The sequence below is a fragment of the Leptonotus elevatus genome, chromosome 2 (assembly GCF_054856555.1).
Source record: "Leptonotus elevatus isolate MCC_2025b chromosome 2, RoL_Lele_1.0, whole genome shotgun sequence".
NCBI lineage: Eukaryota > Metazoa > Chordata > Actinopteri > Syngnathiformes > Syngnathidae > Leptonotus > Leptonotus elevatus.
The window spans coordinates 28369765-28382929 of NC_141240.1; the positions used below are offsets into that span (position 1 = coordinate 28369765).

A 13165-nucleotide genomic window follows, 5' to 3' on the forward strand; every position below is an offset into this window, starting at 1 on the left:
ACTCCTTTTTGAATTAGAAAAAAACAACAACATAAACACAGAGTACTGTATATGACTAATTGTTTATCCAGCCAGAGTGTGTACATTCTCCCTCCCCGCTGACGTTTCAAAACAAAGCAGCCGTTTGTGTAATGAAGATGGCTGAAGAGCGAAAGCGTCAGGGCTGCTAAAATGAATGAGTGCCCCTCATTTCTACGAGCCTTACCCATGTCTGTGTTTGCTGTTGTTTCTCTTGGGCCGCCGGACGGGCTGTAGGGGGATGTTGTCGGTCATTCCGGAGAAAAGCCGCCACGGGCACGCAGCCTGGCTGGGGCGGTTCTGAGGTTCTGGGCGGAGGCTGTCACTTCGCACCGCGCCGCTGACAGAGAGCCGGGTGGGACACACTAAAGAGAAAATGGGGTGGGGGTGCTCCCTCTAAGTTGACAGATGCGGTGCTGTTGCTTCTTTACTTTTTCGAACAGTAGTTGCTAATCACTGCAAATGATCCAGTTTCACCAAATTCACTACAAATATAATGTACTTTTGTTGATGTAGCTGTGCCATTGTCACAGTGGTGTACTTTCAGATTTTTCATGTGTAAATTATATGCCTTGAACTCATTCAATATTGGGAAACTGTAAATCAAAAATCAAGCCCAAGATTTAACTCATGCATTTTTCTTTTTTAAATACTAAGGTTTAACAGGTTAGTGAATTAATGACAATGCCCGTCTGAAAAAAGTGAGGACTTTATTGTTCAAAACCAGCAAACACAGTTGAAGGAAACATTTGTGGGGGGAACACAAAACAATGTACACCTGTAAACAAGCCACACTGGCTCAACATTGAATTGTATTGTAGAAACATCTTTGAAAAGCAGTTTTGACATGGTTCGTTAACAAAAAAAGGCACAACTTGGCAAATGCATATTTACTAAGGAATGTACAGCAGGGGGCTTCAAAGGAACTCTGAGCATTCTGACTTGTGTAAAGTGTCCTGTGATACATTCATTGGAGTTCAACACAGCAGATTTAGAGTAGAAAATAATATATATGTACTCAATAATGTATTGGGAGAGAAATGTACAGTTCACTTTGAGAAAAAGGAGGTGTAGCAAACTAAAATCTAAATGAGGTAGATCTTACCCCCAAAACTCAAGCCTTGTGTAAATAAATTAAAATGCTACAATTTGAAGATCATTCAAATCTGAGCGCTGGCAAACCTCTGAGACAAAATTGTAATTTTGCCCTTTGTCCAACTAAGACAGCATTAAGCAGTGAGACTGAGATGCAACAATAAATGTAACCGTATAAACCTTAAATAAAGTGCAGGCTGGACAATATTCTGCATTTGGAGCTCAGCCAACTATCTTACGACACTGCTTTACAAGAAAACACAAAGGCAGCAGACAGAGTTCTGGATGTAAATCTGATACACAAGCAATGCTACATGGTACAAATAATAATTAATTCTACCAGAACCTTTAAATTAACCCTCTGGTGCATTGAAAGACAACAGCAACACACGCAATTCAAGTTAGGCACTTGGCAAGTAGAACCATTAGTCCTTTCCATTACTTACATTGTTCAAAACTAATACGTATGCAACATGCAGGGCACTAGACTAACCAGTCCAAATGCCCCTTCAATGTGAAATACTACACTACAAAAACATACCATTTCATAAAATAACTGGCACACAATAGGAATGAAAGTAGTCATTTTGGACCAATGCGGTTAACAATGCCAAAGTTATGAGCGCTGAGAAACTGACCTGACAAGTCAAGCCCTTAAAGTCCAAATCCTTCAAAAAGTATATAATAATAATAAAAAAAAAAAGACATTGAAATTAAAGCAGTTTCAAGTAAAGTTTTACATTCAAACTTTTGAGTAGGCGGGGGGGGGGGGGGGTGTTCACAGAAAAAAAATACCCGTATATATTCATATAAAATACAACTACAGTAGTTTACATTAAGTCAACTAAAACGCAATACTATAGAATCAATTGAATGAGTGATGTGATTACGGGGAAAATACCTATGCTGAATTCCACGACTGTACCTCATTTGCGAGAAGACATTCAGGGTCAGAGTTCAGGTGATTAATTGACTGCAATTTTCCCCTCCTCCATGAAATGTGGAAACTGGGATTTTGGTACACTGTCAGAGCTGTTTTTCTCAATTTCGGCCATGGAGGCGGGCAAGCCTGAGTGGGATCCGTCCATCTTCATGAGGCCTCCGGTGGATCCAATCAGCGGGGCGCCGCCTGCAGGGCTCCCGGGGAGGGGGATACCTCCCCCCTGGATGACCGAGATCTCGTTGGTCTTCATGGTCAGACCGCCACTAAAGGCCGGAGTGTACTGGGTCCACATAGATGGGTCAAAGTTCATAGGTGGAGCAGCAAGTTCTTTGGGGGCTTGCAACATTTCTGGTAACATCTTTGGCTCAGAGCTCATTGCCATAAGAGCCATGGGATTATCCAGGGATAGACGCTGACCACGTCTCGAGGAGTTGTTCCACATGTGGGTGCCAATATGTACCTGAAGGGGGGGGAAAAAATCAGTAAATACAAACCCATCCATGTAGTACATTATGTGAGTATTTGCTGATAAACAACCAAAGAAAACACATTTTAAAATGACCGCCAGAGCAATCGTTATGTTCACTGAAGACTAAAGTGTCGTCGGTGTTCTTTAGCACATACAGTACCCAAGATCAAAGACAATTTTCAGTTTTCGGGGTTAAGATAAATGTATAGATAGGTTTGACTGGAGATACAAAGTTGTCATCAGAGAGTGATGTCAGGTATTTAGAAGTTGGCAATATTGACACTCATGGCAAATATACCTTTAGATTTCCCTTGGTGGTGAATGCCCGGCCGCAGATGTTACAGGCAAAAGGCTTCTCCCCAGTGTGGGTGCGCTCATGAATCTGCAAGGCGCTGGCAGATGAGAAGTTCTTCCCGCACACGTTACAAACATGCTGCCTGGAGGAGCGACGCGATACCGTCTGGACTGCCGGGGGCATTTGAGATGTGAACAAACCATGGGTGCCGAGTGGGTTCTCTTGAGGAATCTTCATCTCCAGACTTGATGGGATCCTCATGAAAGACATATTACTTGCAGCTGTTGATACAAAAAAGGGAATTAGATCCATTAAAAATCAAAACAACTACACTATTTCCTCGATTGAGTAGCTCACCGTATTCTCCACTTGTGAATGGCACACTGGGTTCTTCTTTGATAGCTTTTGGGATAAAGCTGCTTGAAGCTGTGAGGTCAAGAGCTCCACTTGATTCACTTCCATCTTGAGTTAGTCCTTCAAGGTCCGGTTTGTACCCGTTACGAGCAAACTCTTCTGCAGCAGATTCCGGAGACTTGAGGGTACTAGTGTTGTTGATAGGAGAGGTGCAATGAAATGACATGGCAGAGTCAGAAACAGCCGGGCCAGGGCCATTCTGATATTCTTGCTCTCTGGGAACAGACGGGGATTCTTTGGGTGTCCCCTCGCTGTCAGACGGAGTGCTACCCGGTCCTTTTAGTGCAAGAGTCGAAGTGAGATTCTTCAAGACATCAAGGCTGGAAAACATGGCGGGCCCAGCATGCTTCTGGTCGTCATCTGCGGCAGACGTGAGAGTGTCGGAGTTCTCGTTTGGCTTCTGAGCGGTCACCTCGGGTTCTCGGGCTTCCGTGTTTGCTTCAAAACCATTGAGGTCCAAAGTTTTTTCTTTTGATGGGGAGGACTCTATTGTGTCATTCGCCTCAAAGTGGTTTTCCGGCACTGGGGTGTTGGGGATTTGGCCGCCCATGTGCATGCGAATGTGCTGCTGCAGAACCACAGCATTGGTAAACTTCTTCTGGCAAATGGGGCAGGAGTGCTGCATTTTAAGAGGAGTGTTGGCCCTGTGCACCCCGTAATGGGCCTTTAGGTTGCCTTTGGTGGAGAAGGCACGACCGCAGATCTTACATTTGTATGGCCTCTCCCCGGTGTGTGTGCGGTAATGCATCTTAAGCGAGCTCTGGCAGCTGAGAATTCGGTGGCAGATGACACACTCATTGGGATCGTTTGTCTTCTTTTCCAAGCAGTCCACCATCTGCTGAAGCTTTGCAGTGCCAGAGCTTTGCTCTGAAGACATGGCATTCCCATTCATGTGATGCAGTGTTCCCAGGAGCTCCTTAGCATCCTTCTGGGTGTTCATACCTGTCTCGTGGCCAAAGACATTTGAGGAAACAGATGGGGATCCATCACTTGTTGATGGCGAGGGTCTCTGGGAAAATGGGTCTCCACCGCCAAAGCCATCAAATGTCTTGAATCCAGAGAGCGATGAAGAATGGAACCCAGCAGCAGCAGGATGACCAAGTATTGGCTTAATTTCATTTGACTCTTCCATGGGCACCGACATACCAAAGGGAATACCGCTGCTGGTGGGAATGCTGTCAAGGTGTTCGGGCACCGGATGAGGATTCATGGTGATGTTGGGATACTTGTCTTTGTGCCTTTGGAAATGCACTTTGAGGTTCCCTTTGGTTGTGAAGCGGTTTCCGCATATGTTGCATTTGAAGGGCCTTTCTCCAGTGTGCGAACGCAGGTGAATCTGAAGAGCGCTGTCATTGCCAAAGGTCTTTCCACAGTACTTACACTTGTGCTTGTACAACAATTCTCCAGTCTTTATCTCTACTGGAAGATTCAACAGCTTTCCCTTTGCTTTTTTCGAATCAATCCCTGCTTGGATGCCGCTGAAGGTGCCCGGGAAACCTGCAACGGCTGGCGTCTCTGGAAATAGTGCTGGTAAACGGCCAGCCAGATCCGGAATGCCCTTCAAAATGTCAATTTTAGAGGTCATTGCACTCAGTCCCGCAGGCACAGAGGTTGGCATGCCACTGGGTAGAGGCAGTTTACCTTGCTTCAATGCCTCCATTGACAGGTTCTGACTACCAGTCCTTTTTCCTATCAATGCTGCAGCAGCAGAGAGCTGCTGGGAGAGATGTGCGCCAAGGGCTTTCAGGGGGTCCACGGCTGCACCCACAGATGACCGGAGACCCTGTGGAGTCATCATAGCCACTTGGATTCTGATCTGTTCTGTGATCTGGATTTGCTGTAGCTGCTGCTGCTGGAGGCACACCAACTGTTCCAAGATCATGGGGATGACCTGGCGGGCGTCCTGCGACGACAGAGCTGTTGTATTTGAAGAAGTATGGGAGACGGAAACGTGAGTGTCAGTAATTGTGGCTTCAAAAGTGTTTGGATCCTGCATCTCTGGGGAAGGTTGGAAGTGTGCGTCAGGACTGACAGACATATATTCTTGGTCCTCTGTGTGCATGTTAGACTCATCTTCAGGTCTTTCTATGTGATCAGCATTGGCAGAAGCTAGGGAATGGCTGCTAGACCGGCTATCGTCATGGTCACTGACGGGGCCTTCGGGAGAACCTTGTGAATATTCCTCCGTCACCTCACTGCCATCAGCATCTCTCATAATGAGCACTTGCTGGCTTTTAGTACAGTTCTTTTCGTGCTCCCAAAATTCAACTTCGTCAAAGAATTCGGCACAGCACTTGTTGCAGATCCGAATCTGGTCCATTCTTAACCTTTTCACTTCGTCGGTCTCCTGGGCTGGATCATCTCGTAGAAGGCCTGGTGGGGGTTGGAAGATATAAGTCTTTAAACAATAGTTTCTTCTGAACATAGCAATGTAGCAATCAACAAGTTTGTGTTTTGTTTTTTAACAGTGAGGCCTGTACAAATTCACTGAACCCATTTTCAACTTTAAATCATAAAAATATGGTAATGTCATATTATTGTAAACATTTACAAAAACTACATAAATAACAGACTCCTAACAATAGCACTTATACAACACTGTAAAATGTGTGTCCATCTAGACTATTTTCTACTGTTAAGAGCCCTTGAGCAATTTTGAATTGACCTTTTGTCCACAAGGCCAGCAGGGGGCAACCAACTACTTTTAACATGAATCTGAACAATGTGCAAGAGCATAAGGAAGCACTGGTATTTAAAATAAATCATGCTGCTATAGAACAAACACATGACAACAATGAGCAATTAGCAGGAATGCAGTGGAACCACTGTCAGAAAAAGTGTACATTTTAATTTTTTTCCGGTAGCTAAACTAACTAAAAACAAACGAGACCAGTGTGAATTGCTCAAGGACCAACAAATGTGCATTTTAATTTGTCTCCATTTCACAACAACTGGGTGTATTGTTAAATGCTAATGCCTTGCGAGTAGGGGAAAGGGGGCAGACCACCTGTTTGCATTTGCCTAAAGAAACTGTTGGACTTGATAATTGCTCTGCAGGAGGTACTGGAACGGTGTCACAGCACAAATACACACACACATATGCACTAGATGCATTACCATACTCATCCGAGGGGGAAACTGCGAACATTTGCGCACAATACGACGCATGAGCTCTTATCACAAATACATCACAGTGCTAGCTCCCGCCCCTAATGGCTGCAGAACCTAAACTGAGGCCGTAGATTATCCGCCTACTCATGTCCTTTTTGATGTACTGAAACCGCGCAACGACCGAGTCCAATATAGCTTTTTCAAGTTTTTCATTCACAGAAAACGGTGAGCTCTCCTCTATTGGAGGTGGGGGTAGGGGGGTAAGAGGGAGAGATCCCCCCCCCCCCCCCCCCACACACACACACACACACACACCCTTCCCACCTAACAGGCTCCACTAAAAGGGCCACTGCTCCATCCCCCACCCCCCACATACGTACCAAAGGAAACAGTCATGCATTAAACTGGGGGATTTATTGCCTTGGGTCAGTTTACTCAGAGTGCCATTTCATTATTTTTTTTGTTATTGTTAAGGTAGTAGTTACATTTGTTAAGAAGTTGGAACGTTTGCAAGTGAATGTGAAATTATTATTTTTTAACAACAATTTTCATTGTTATGGGTAAGATTAAATAAATCAAATGAAAACACGATTTCAGTTTCGGGAGAGCAGATTCGTCACGAAGAGGCGACATTAAACAAACTTTCATTAATTAAAAAAAATACTTATTTTATGGATGAACCGGCTTCTAAGTGCTAAAAGTTTCATTTCACGTCCGGGTGACTTAATTCAACACCACCCCCTCCAAGGGTGGAAGAAAAAGCAACAGGTATTTTGAATGAAATAAGTTTGAGTGGCTTAACGATCGACTTAAAGTTACCTCATATTTAGACCCACAACTGAGTAACATTTGTAGAGTTTCGATCAGATCAGCACAGTCAAATAGGTCATAGTGCGCGAGCGGAACCATTAAAACAATTAATTCCATGTAAAACTCACCATTTTGTGCAGACGTGGGCTCGTCCGAGTTGATGTGCTGCGGTTTGGCTTGCTTACGCCTCGACATGCTGCAACCATCTGGGCTACAAAGAGTTCCGCACAATTATCCTCCTCTTCTTCTACAAATTCTTTTGGCCTTAAAAAAAATACTCACCCCCACCACCGCTCTCCTACCTCCTCAAATGCGCATGTCAACGTAATTATTATTATCAATAATGCATTGCGAGTTATCGTGGTGCCCAGACAGCTGATTGGCTCCGGTCCAAGTAGTCTCACATTATTCAAATGAGCAAGCCCACTACCTCATCGATGAAGGGGGCGGGAGGAGGTCTGCCAGTGGCCCGGCCCGCGGCACGGAGGCCGGCTTAATGACGCCCAACTCATTGACCTCCTCCTGCATCATAGGAAGTAAAACCCAAATACAGTAGTCCACAAAATTCCAAATATATCAACCCAAATCATTTTTTTCCCTCACACAATGAAGCCCAAATCATATTAACCGGATGTTTTATTTCTCTCTAATGACAACATACCAAATTAGTTGACCCTATTCAATTTTTCCACACACTTTATTTATAAATAATAACAAAACATTATTTAATAAAATAACAAAAAATACACATTTGCCCACTGTACATTCAACTTTTTAAATTAAACAATGGGTTTATTAATTATAATTACATGTTTTAAACAATAAAAATGCATTATTCTCAGATGAGCAAATACTGTACTGTTTTGTCTGTTTTGGATCAACTTTAAGGGATGACTTCATACATACAGCAAGGCACTTTTTGACAAGTTTTGGAGCTTTGTTGGAATATACTGCAGAAATCTGAATCAGTGTGTGAACACAACAATGGAACCCAACTTGCTATGATAGAGAAGATGTTGTCTGATTGTTTTTTCTCATGAAATCTTTAGACGACTAGTATTGCTGGTTTACAAGAATAGTGTCAAATACTTAGACATGCAGTAGAAACTGGTCTGGTTTGGCTATGTCGCATTACCTATTCATGAAAAGTAACTTTAGAATATAAAATGACTTGACATACAGTATTGTGCAAATATCAGTTTAATAAAATGTGATGACATATTTCACAGCAGTTATGTTGAAATAGTAAAATAGTTTAGACACAAATATGAAGCCACACAATTTTTCTGTTCACTTTTTTTTTTTTTTTTTTTCAAAAAGAGCTCAGTATTGTTCATTCGGTAATGTCGTCATCATTGCTTTTCTGTTCACTTAACAGTTTGGCCTTGGCGGAAAGATTCGCTCTACTCTATTTTTATATAGTCGTTAGTGCACTGAAACCACAATAAATGTCGAATGAATTCCCTCACTTGAACAGGATATAAATTACAAACTTAAACAAAAAGTATGACCGTTCCAATAACATACAATAAATACACAATGCTGGAATTGAGCTTATATGCTGCATTCACCTTGTGGGCATAGACAACCATCCACCAAAAGAAAAAAAAGAAAAATAACTCCCAGAAATTTACCATGCAGCACCGGAGAGAAGGGAACAAACTTTATATTAGTTCCTCAAAAAGATATGTTATTCAAGTGTTATCCAGATCCGGTGGTGCACAACAATCACCTATAGCACAAACAGTCCATTTAATATGAAACAGTTGAATTCAATTGACTACTTGTAATAAGCACGCTGCCCATCTGAACAATCAGTGACACACAAAATGACTTGTTCTTTACAATTGTGTCAAACACGAACTTTTTCATTTACGGTCTCCAAGTCTGCCCATGCACACAGACAGGAATTTATTTTTGGCATACCAGCAACATTCCATGCCGGGTCCAAACTCTACTGCGCAGACACTCGAGGGGTCAGCTGAGATCAAACGTGTTGCGTGGGAACTTTTGGGGAACGGACATTGTTTTAAGATGAGCTGCAGGAGAGGGAGAAGATTCCTCAGGACTACAGTATGGTGTTGTATTTACCCTTTGACACGAGGCAACGTTTCAATGGGAATGCCTCCTGTGGTTTGTGTCAGAATATGGTCACAGTGAGCAATTTGGAACTGTTTGTTTTTATTTTTGCATATCTTTGCAGTTCTGATAGTGTACGCTTTAAAAAAAAACGTACAAAAAAAATTACATTTAACATACAAGGACTCAAATGTAAGTCTTATAAGTGTTACATAATGACCCTGCGGACAAAGAGTGGCCCAAACCCTTGGACGACCAAATGCTCTTTGAGGGTCTCGGCTGAAGGTGAAAAAAAAAAGGGAGTGCTGTCTAGACGCTTTATGGCCCCAATAAGAAAGTATGCTTGAATACGCTGTTTTGTTTCTTCTTCTGCGTCTGTGTGCGTACAACCATGCCCCCTTACCACCCATAGGGAATACTTAACGTCAACAGCAACAATATAGTCTAGTGAAAAGTTGAGTATAGTAAAATGCAAATCATTTTCATCCAGATACTATAAATCACAGATGTATTTACAAATCTATCAATTGTGCAAACACTTTTGAGCATCAGAAAATGGAGGTCATTCATAAATGATACAAAAAAACATTTTTGTGAAACCTGTTCAAAAGGTCAAATAAAGTTCACCTGTAACGGTTATAGTGCATTTTATGTTCATCCTAAAATTTCACCCGAACCTTTTAGTAAGTAATATATTGTTGTGTGTACAAAGGCAACATATTAAACGTTGTCAGTTCCCAAACACTTCTTGATCTACATTTATAAACAGTGGAACCTAAAGTGGAATGCTCCCTGTAGTTCAAAATTGGAATTATTTTTTATTTTTTTTGGTGCTTTTCTGTGAAAAGTTACCTTATACTTAAGTTGCCCAACACTTTGAAAGCTTAAACTGCTGTCTTGTATGGCATCATGGACTGCCTCAACTCAGTGAGCGACAAATAATTAACTTTCTGCATGTTTTACTTTGTGTCTTTTTTTCCCAACACTTACAGTTTTCCAAAAGAAGGAATGGCCTCACAAGGCTAAGAACATTAGAAGAAGAACATACACAGTCAGTTATAAGTTATTTGTAGACTCCAGTGTCATCACTACAATTACAAGTGGTTAACTTATTTTCAAGCTTGTGGCAGTGATGCATATCAACCCTCAAACTACATCTTTGATGTTCAAGTTAAGACCCCATTTTCGTGCAAATTGTAGTCTAACCATGTGCATGGGTAGAGTTTTCTCTCTTTTCGTATTTTTGTCGACGGTCGCAGTTCGAAATGTTAATTTGCGCCGTTGTGGGAGCCAGCTTCACGGCCAATCGAAGCGGCTCCTCTTAATATCTTTAAATTCCGTGCAGGTGAGGCGTGCGGCTTACATTGCAGAAACAGAAACAGACCTGCTGAAGTCCATGGAGGAGATCAGCATGCGTAAAGTATGTTTATAAGGAACTGCATGAAGATCTGCACTAGCAGATGATATCAAGTTGGCCGCTGGAAAGTAGACACTTGGAGACCGCCTTCCCACCCTGGCGTGCATCTCTATGTGGCAACCCACCCCTCTTCGCACACAGACTCACACAACAGTTGTCACGAAAATGAAGATGCGGCAGTTTTTTACGCTGAGCACGTGCTCCTGTCTATGAAAATAGAGTCCAAAGGGTTCTGTTTTTGTGACCGGCGCAAGTCTGACACGGTGAGTAGCATAAATCTGCGAGGAGGCGGGTTAGACCGAGTGTTGGTAGTTTTGCAGATGCACGCAAGCAAACAGTAACAGCCTGATCCAAGTGCCTTCTACTTTTAAATATGACAGTTATTCACGTTCAACAAACACAATAATAGTCAAAATGCAGTTTAGACTAATGGAGGCGTGTAGAACATATTCTAAAAAAAATGCATTTTTTAACTTGACTTCCCCTTTAAAGGGGTAGGTAATGACCATCACGGCTCACCTGTTATCTGGGTTTGGTCATGTGATGTTAGCAAGCTGGGATGTCATTTTCAGTCAACAGCAAGTGGCAAAATGGGTGCTCCCTGAGATGGATAAAAAAAAAGTGGATTTTGCTGCTTAATTCATATTACATAAACACAACATTAAAGCAATACTCAAGAACTTTCAGTCTTTGTTGAATATAGTGGCACCCTATGAACAAAAGCGTTAGTGTTTTGCCTGAAAGAAGACCATATTTCCCAAGAGGACCAGCGCATAGCGTCGTGAAATGGATGGAACTGTGAATGATTAAGATGATGGCTATTTATTACTACCAAGCTAATTTCCAATAGCTAACATTAGCATTAGCATTCCGATTCGAGCATTGGAAGCTACTTACAAGTCCAGCAGGAACAAAGCCATGGCAGCGTTGGTTGGAAATCCCTCCTTGTCTATAAGTTCACGCCAGCAAGTGAAAGCTTCCTTTTTTCTTCTTCTTTTTAAAAAATATATTTTACCCTGAAGAACATTAAAATGTTTTAAAAGGGTTAATAAAGGTTTTAAGATGGTAAGAGTTTGACCCTGCTGCAGGTTCATTCCCTTTCCATTATTTCCTAAGGGAATAGAAGAGTTGTGAAACAAATCAGAGGTCGACAAGCATCCTGGAATAGAGCAGGGGTGGCCAATGAAGAGCCGGGGGCCACATATGGCTCACTCCGTTCTTTCATCTGACATCAAAAATGTACGTCATCAAGAGTCGCTGTAAATAATTTGTCAATGGTTTATTGAAAATCACTAAATAAAATGGTTCAATAAATTTTGGCCTATTTATCGTTTTTTTTATTAAAATCCAGATTCCAGATAAAGGACAATATTAGTGTAATGTAGAGTAATCAGGGATTACTGGGACTTAAATTTGTTCCGGGAATATTCGTCAATGGGGGTGTGGGCGTGCGCAAACAGCATCCGACATGGGGGCAACTTATTTCGGCGGACGGCGGCCAACATGCGGCAAAACATATCCGTTGATGGGAGGTGGGCGGTGGAGGGCTGGCCCGAAATAGCGACAATTTCTGCCTCGAATCGACAGTCCGTTTGGGAAACTCCCAAATTTCCCAATGGCCACTACGCCCCAGAGAGTAATTGCTTTTGTTTTGATGGTTAAGATGTACTAATAATGCATTTAAGCTTAATTTTGAAACAAAAACAAAAAAATCAGGAAGTGAATCAGATTCGCAGTATTTGTAAGAAAAAACACAATTCAATATTTTCCTGAAATCGCTCAGCCCTAATTTAGACCAACATTTTACAATTATTTTTTTAAATCAAATATTTAAATAATTATGATTAAATTATGAGTAATGCAATTAAATAAATTGAACAGAACTCAATTTATTAAATTTAACAAAATTACATATTTTAAAATATATGTAAAAATCTAAAATATGCGCAGTGTATAATTAATTTTTAAAATAAAAAATAGTTGTTTTTTTTACTCTCTCTCCACACAATCTCTTTGTTTTAATGACCAAATGTGGCCCTTGAGCAAAAAAAGCTTTTGCACCCACACCCACCACTGCCGCCTTGGAGCAAAATTTGTAGTCCACCACTGGATTTGTTATTTTAGCAATGCTGTCATAGAATGTCACTCAGCCATGCAGGCCTCCGTCCAGACAGGACTGTTAAACAAGTGTTTGTTTGTCCATCTGGTTGTTAGAAATAAATTCCTGTATATCCAGTTCCTCACCAAAATATACTGAATTCTTGCTTAAGCCATGACTCCTAAAAATAATTACTACCAAAAGCTGTTAACTGACAACAAATACAGTGACAGTGATGAAAACTTGTCAGAGGTATCAAGCAATAACCATAAAGATCCTTGACTCTTCACCTGCCTTTTGTCACCAACAGCAGCTATTTTGTTACAACATATTACAGGGAAAAAAACAAGAACAACACTGCTGAGAAAGAAACGGAGTCCTTGACAAGGTCACCCATCCTACAATGGTCAATTCAC

General features: G+C 41.7%; 2 protein-coding genes across 3 annotated transcripts in view; both read right to left on the reverse strand.

The window, feature by feature from the left end:
* atp9a (ATPase phospholipid transporting 9A) overlaps positions 1-368 on the reverse strand; it is a 28715-nt gene extending 28347 nt beyond the window's left edge. Inside the window, exon 1 of the mRNA XM_086068862.1 lies at positions 206-368. Within this exon, the coding sequence (XP_085924988.1) occupies positions 206-273 (68 nt within the window). The 5' untranslated portion in view covers positions 274-368. The remainder of the gene's footprint in view (positions 1-205) is intronic.
* A 341-nt stretch (positions 369-709) lies between these two features.
* On the reverse strand, positions 710-11210 carry sall4 (spalt-like transcription factor 4). 2 transcript variants are annotated; one of them, XM_086068704.1, is made up of 5 exons: positions 11171-11210; positions 7284-7366; positions 3178-5607; positions 2824-3101; positions 710-2516 (listed from the first exon to the last, which is right to left on the reverse strand). In XM_086068704.1, exons 2-5 carry the CDS (start codon positions 7348-7350, stop codon positions 2079-2081), a joined length of 3213 nt encoding a protein of 1070 aa, XP_085924830.1. In that variant the 5' UTR covers positions 7351-7366; positions 11171-11210; the 3' UTR covers positions 710-2078. The 2 variants fall into 2 exon arrangements, with proteins under 2 accessions (XP_085924830.1, XP_085924829.1); XM_086068703.1 differs by lacking the exon at positions 11171-11210 and adding an exon at positions 7438-7527.
* Between the last annotated feature and the right edge of the window lie 1955 nt (positions 11211-13165).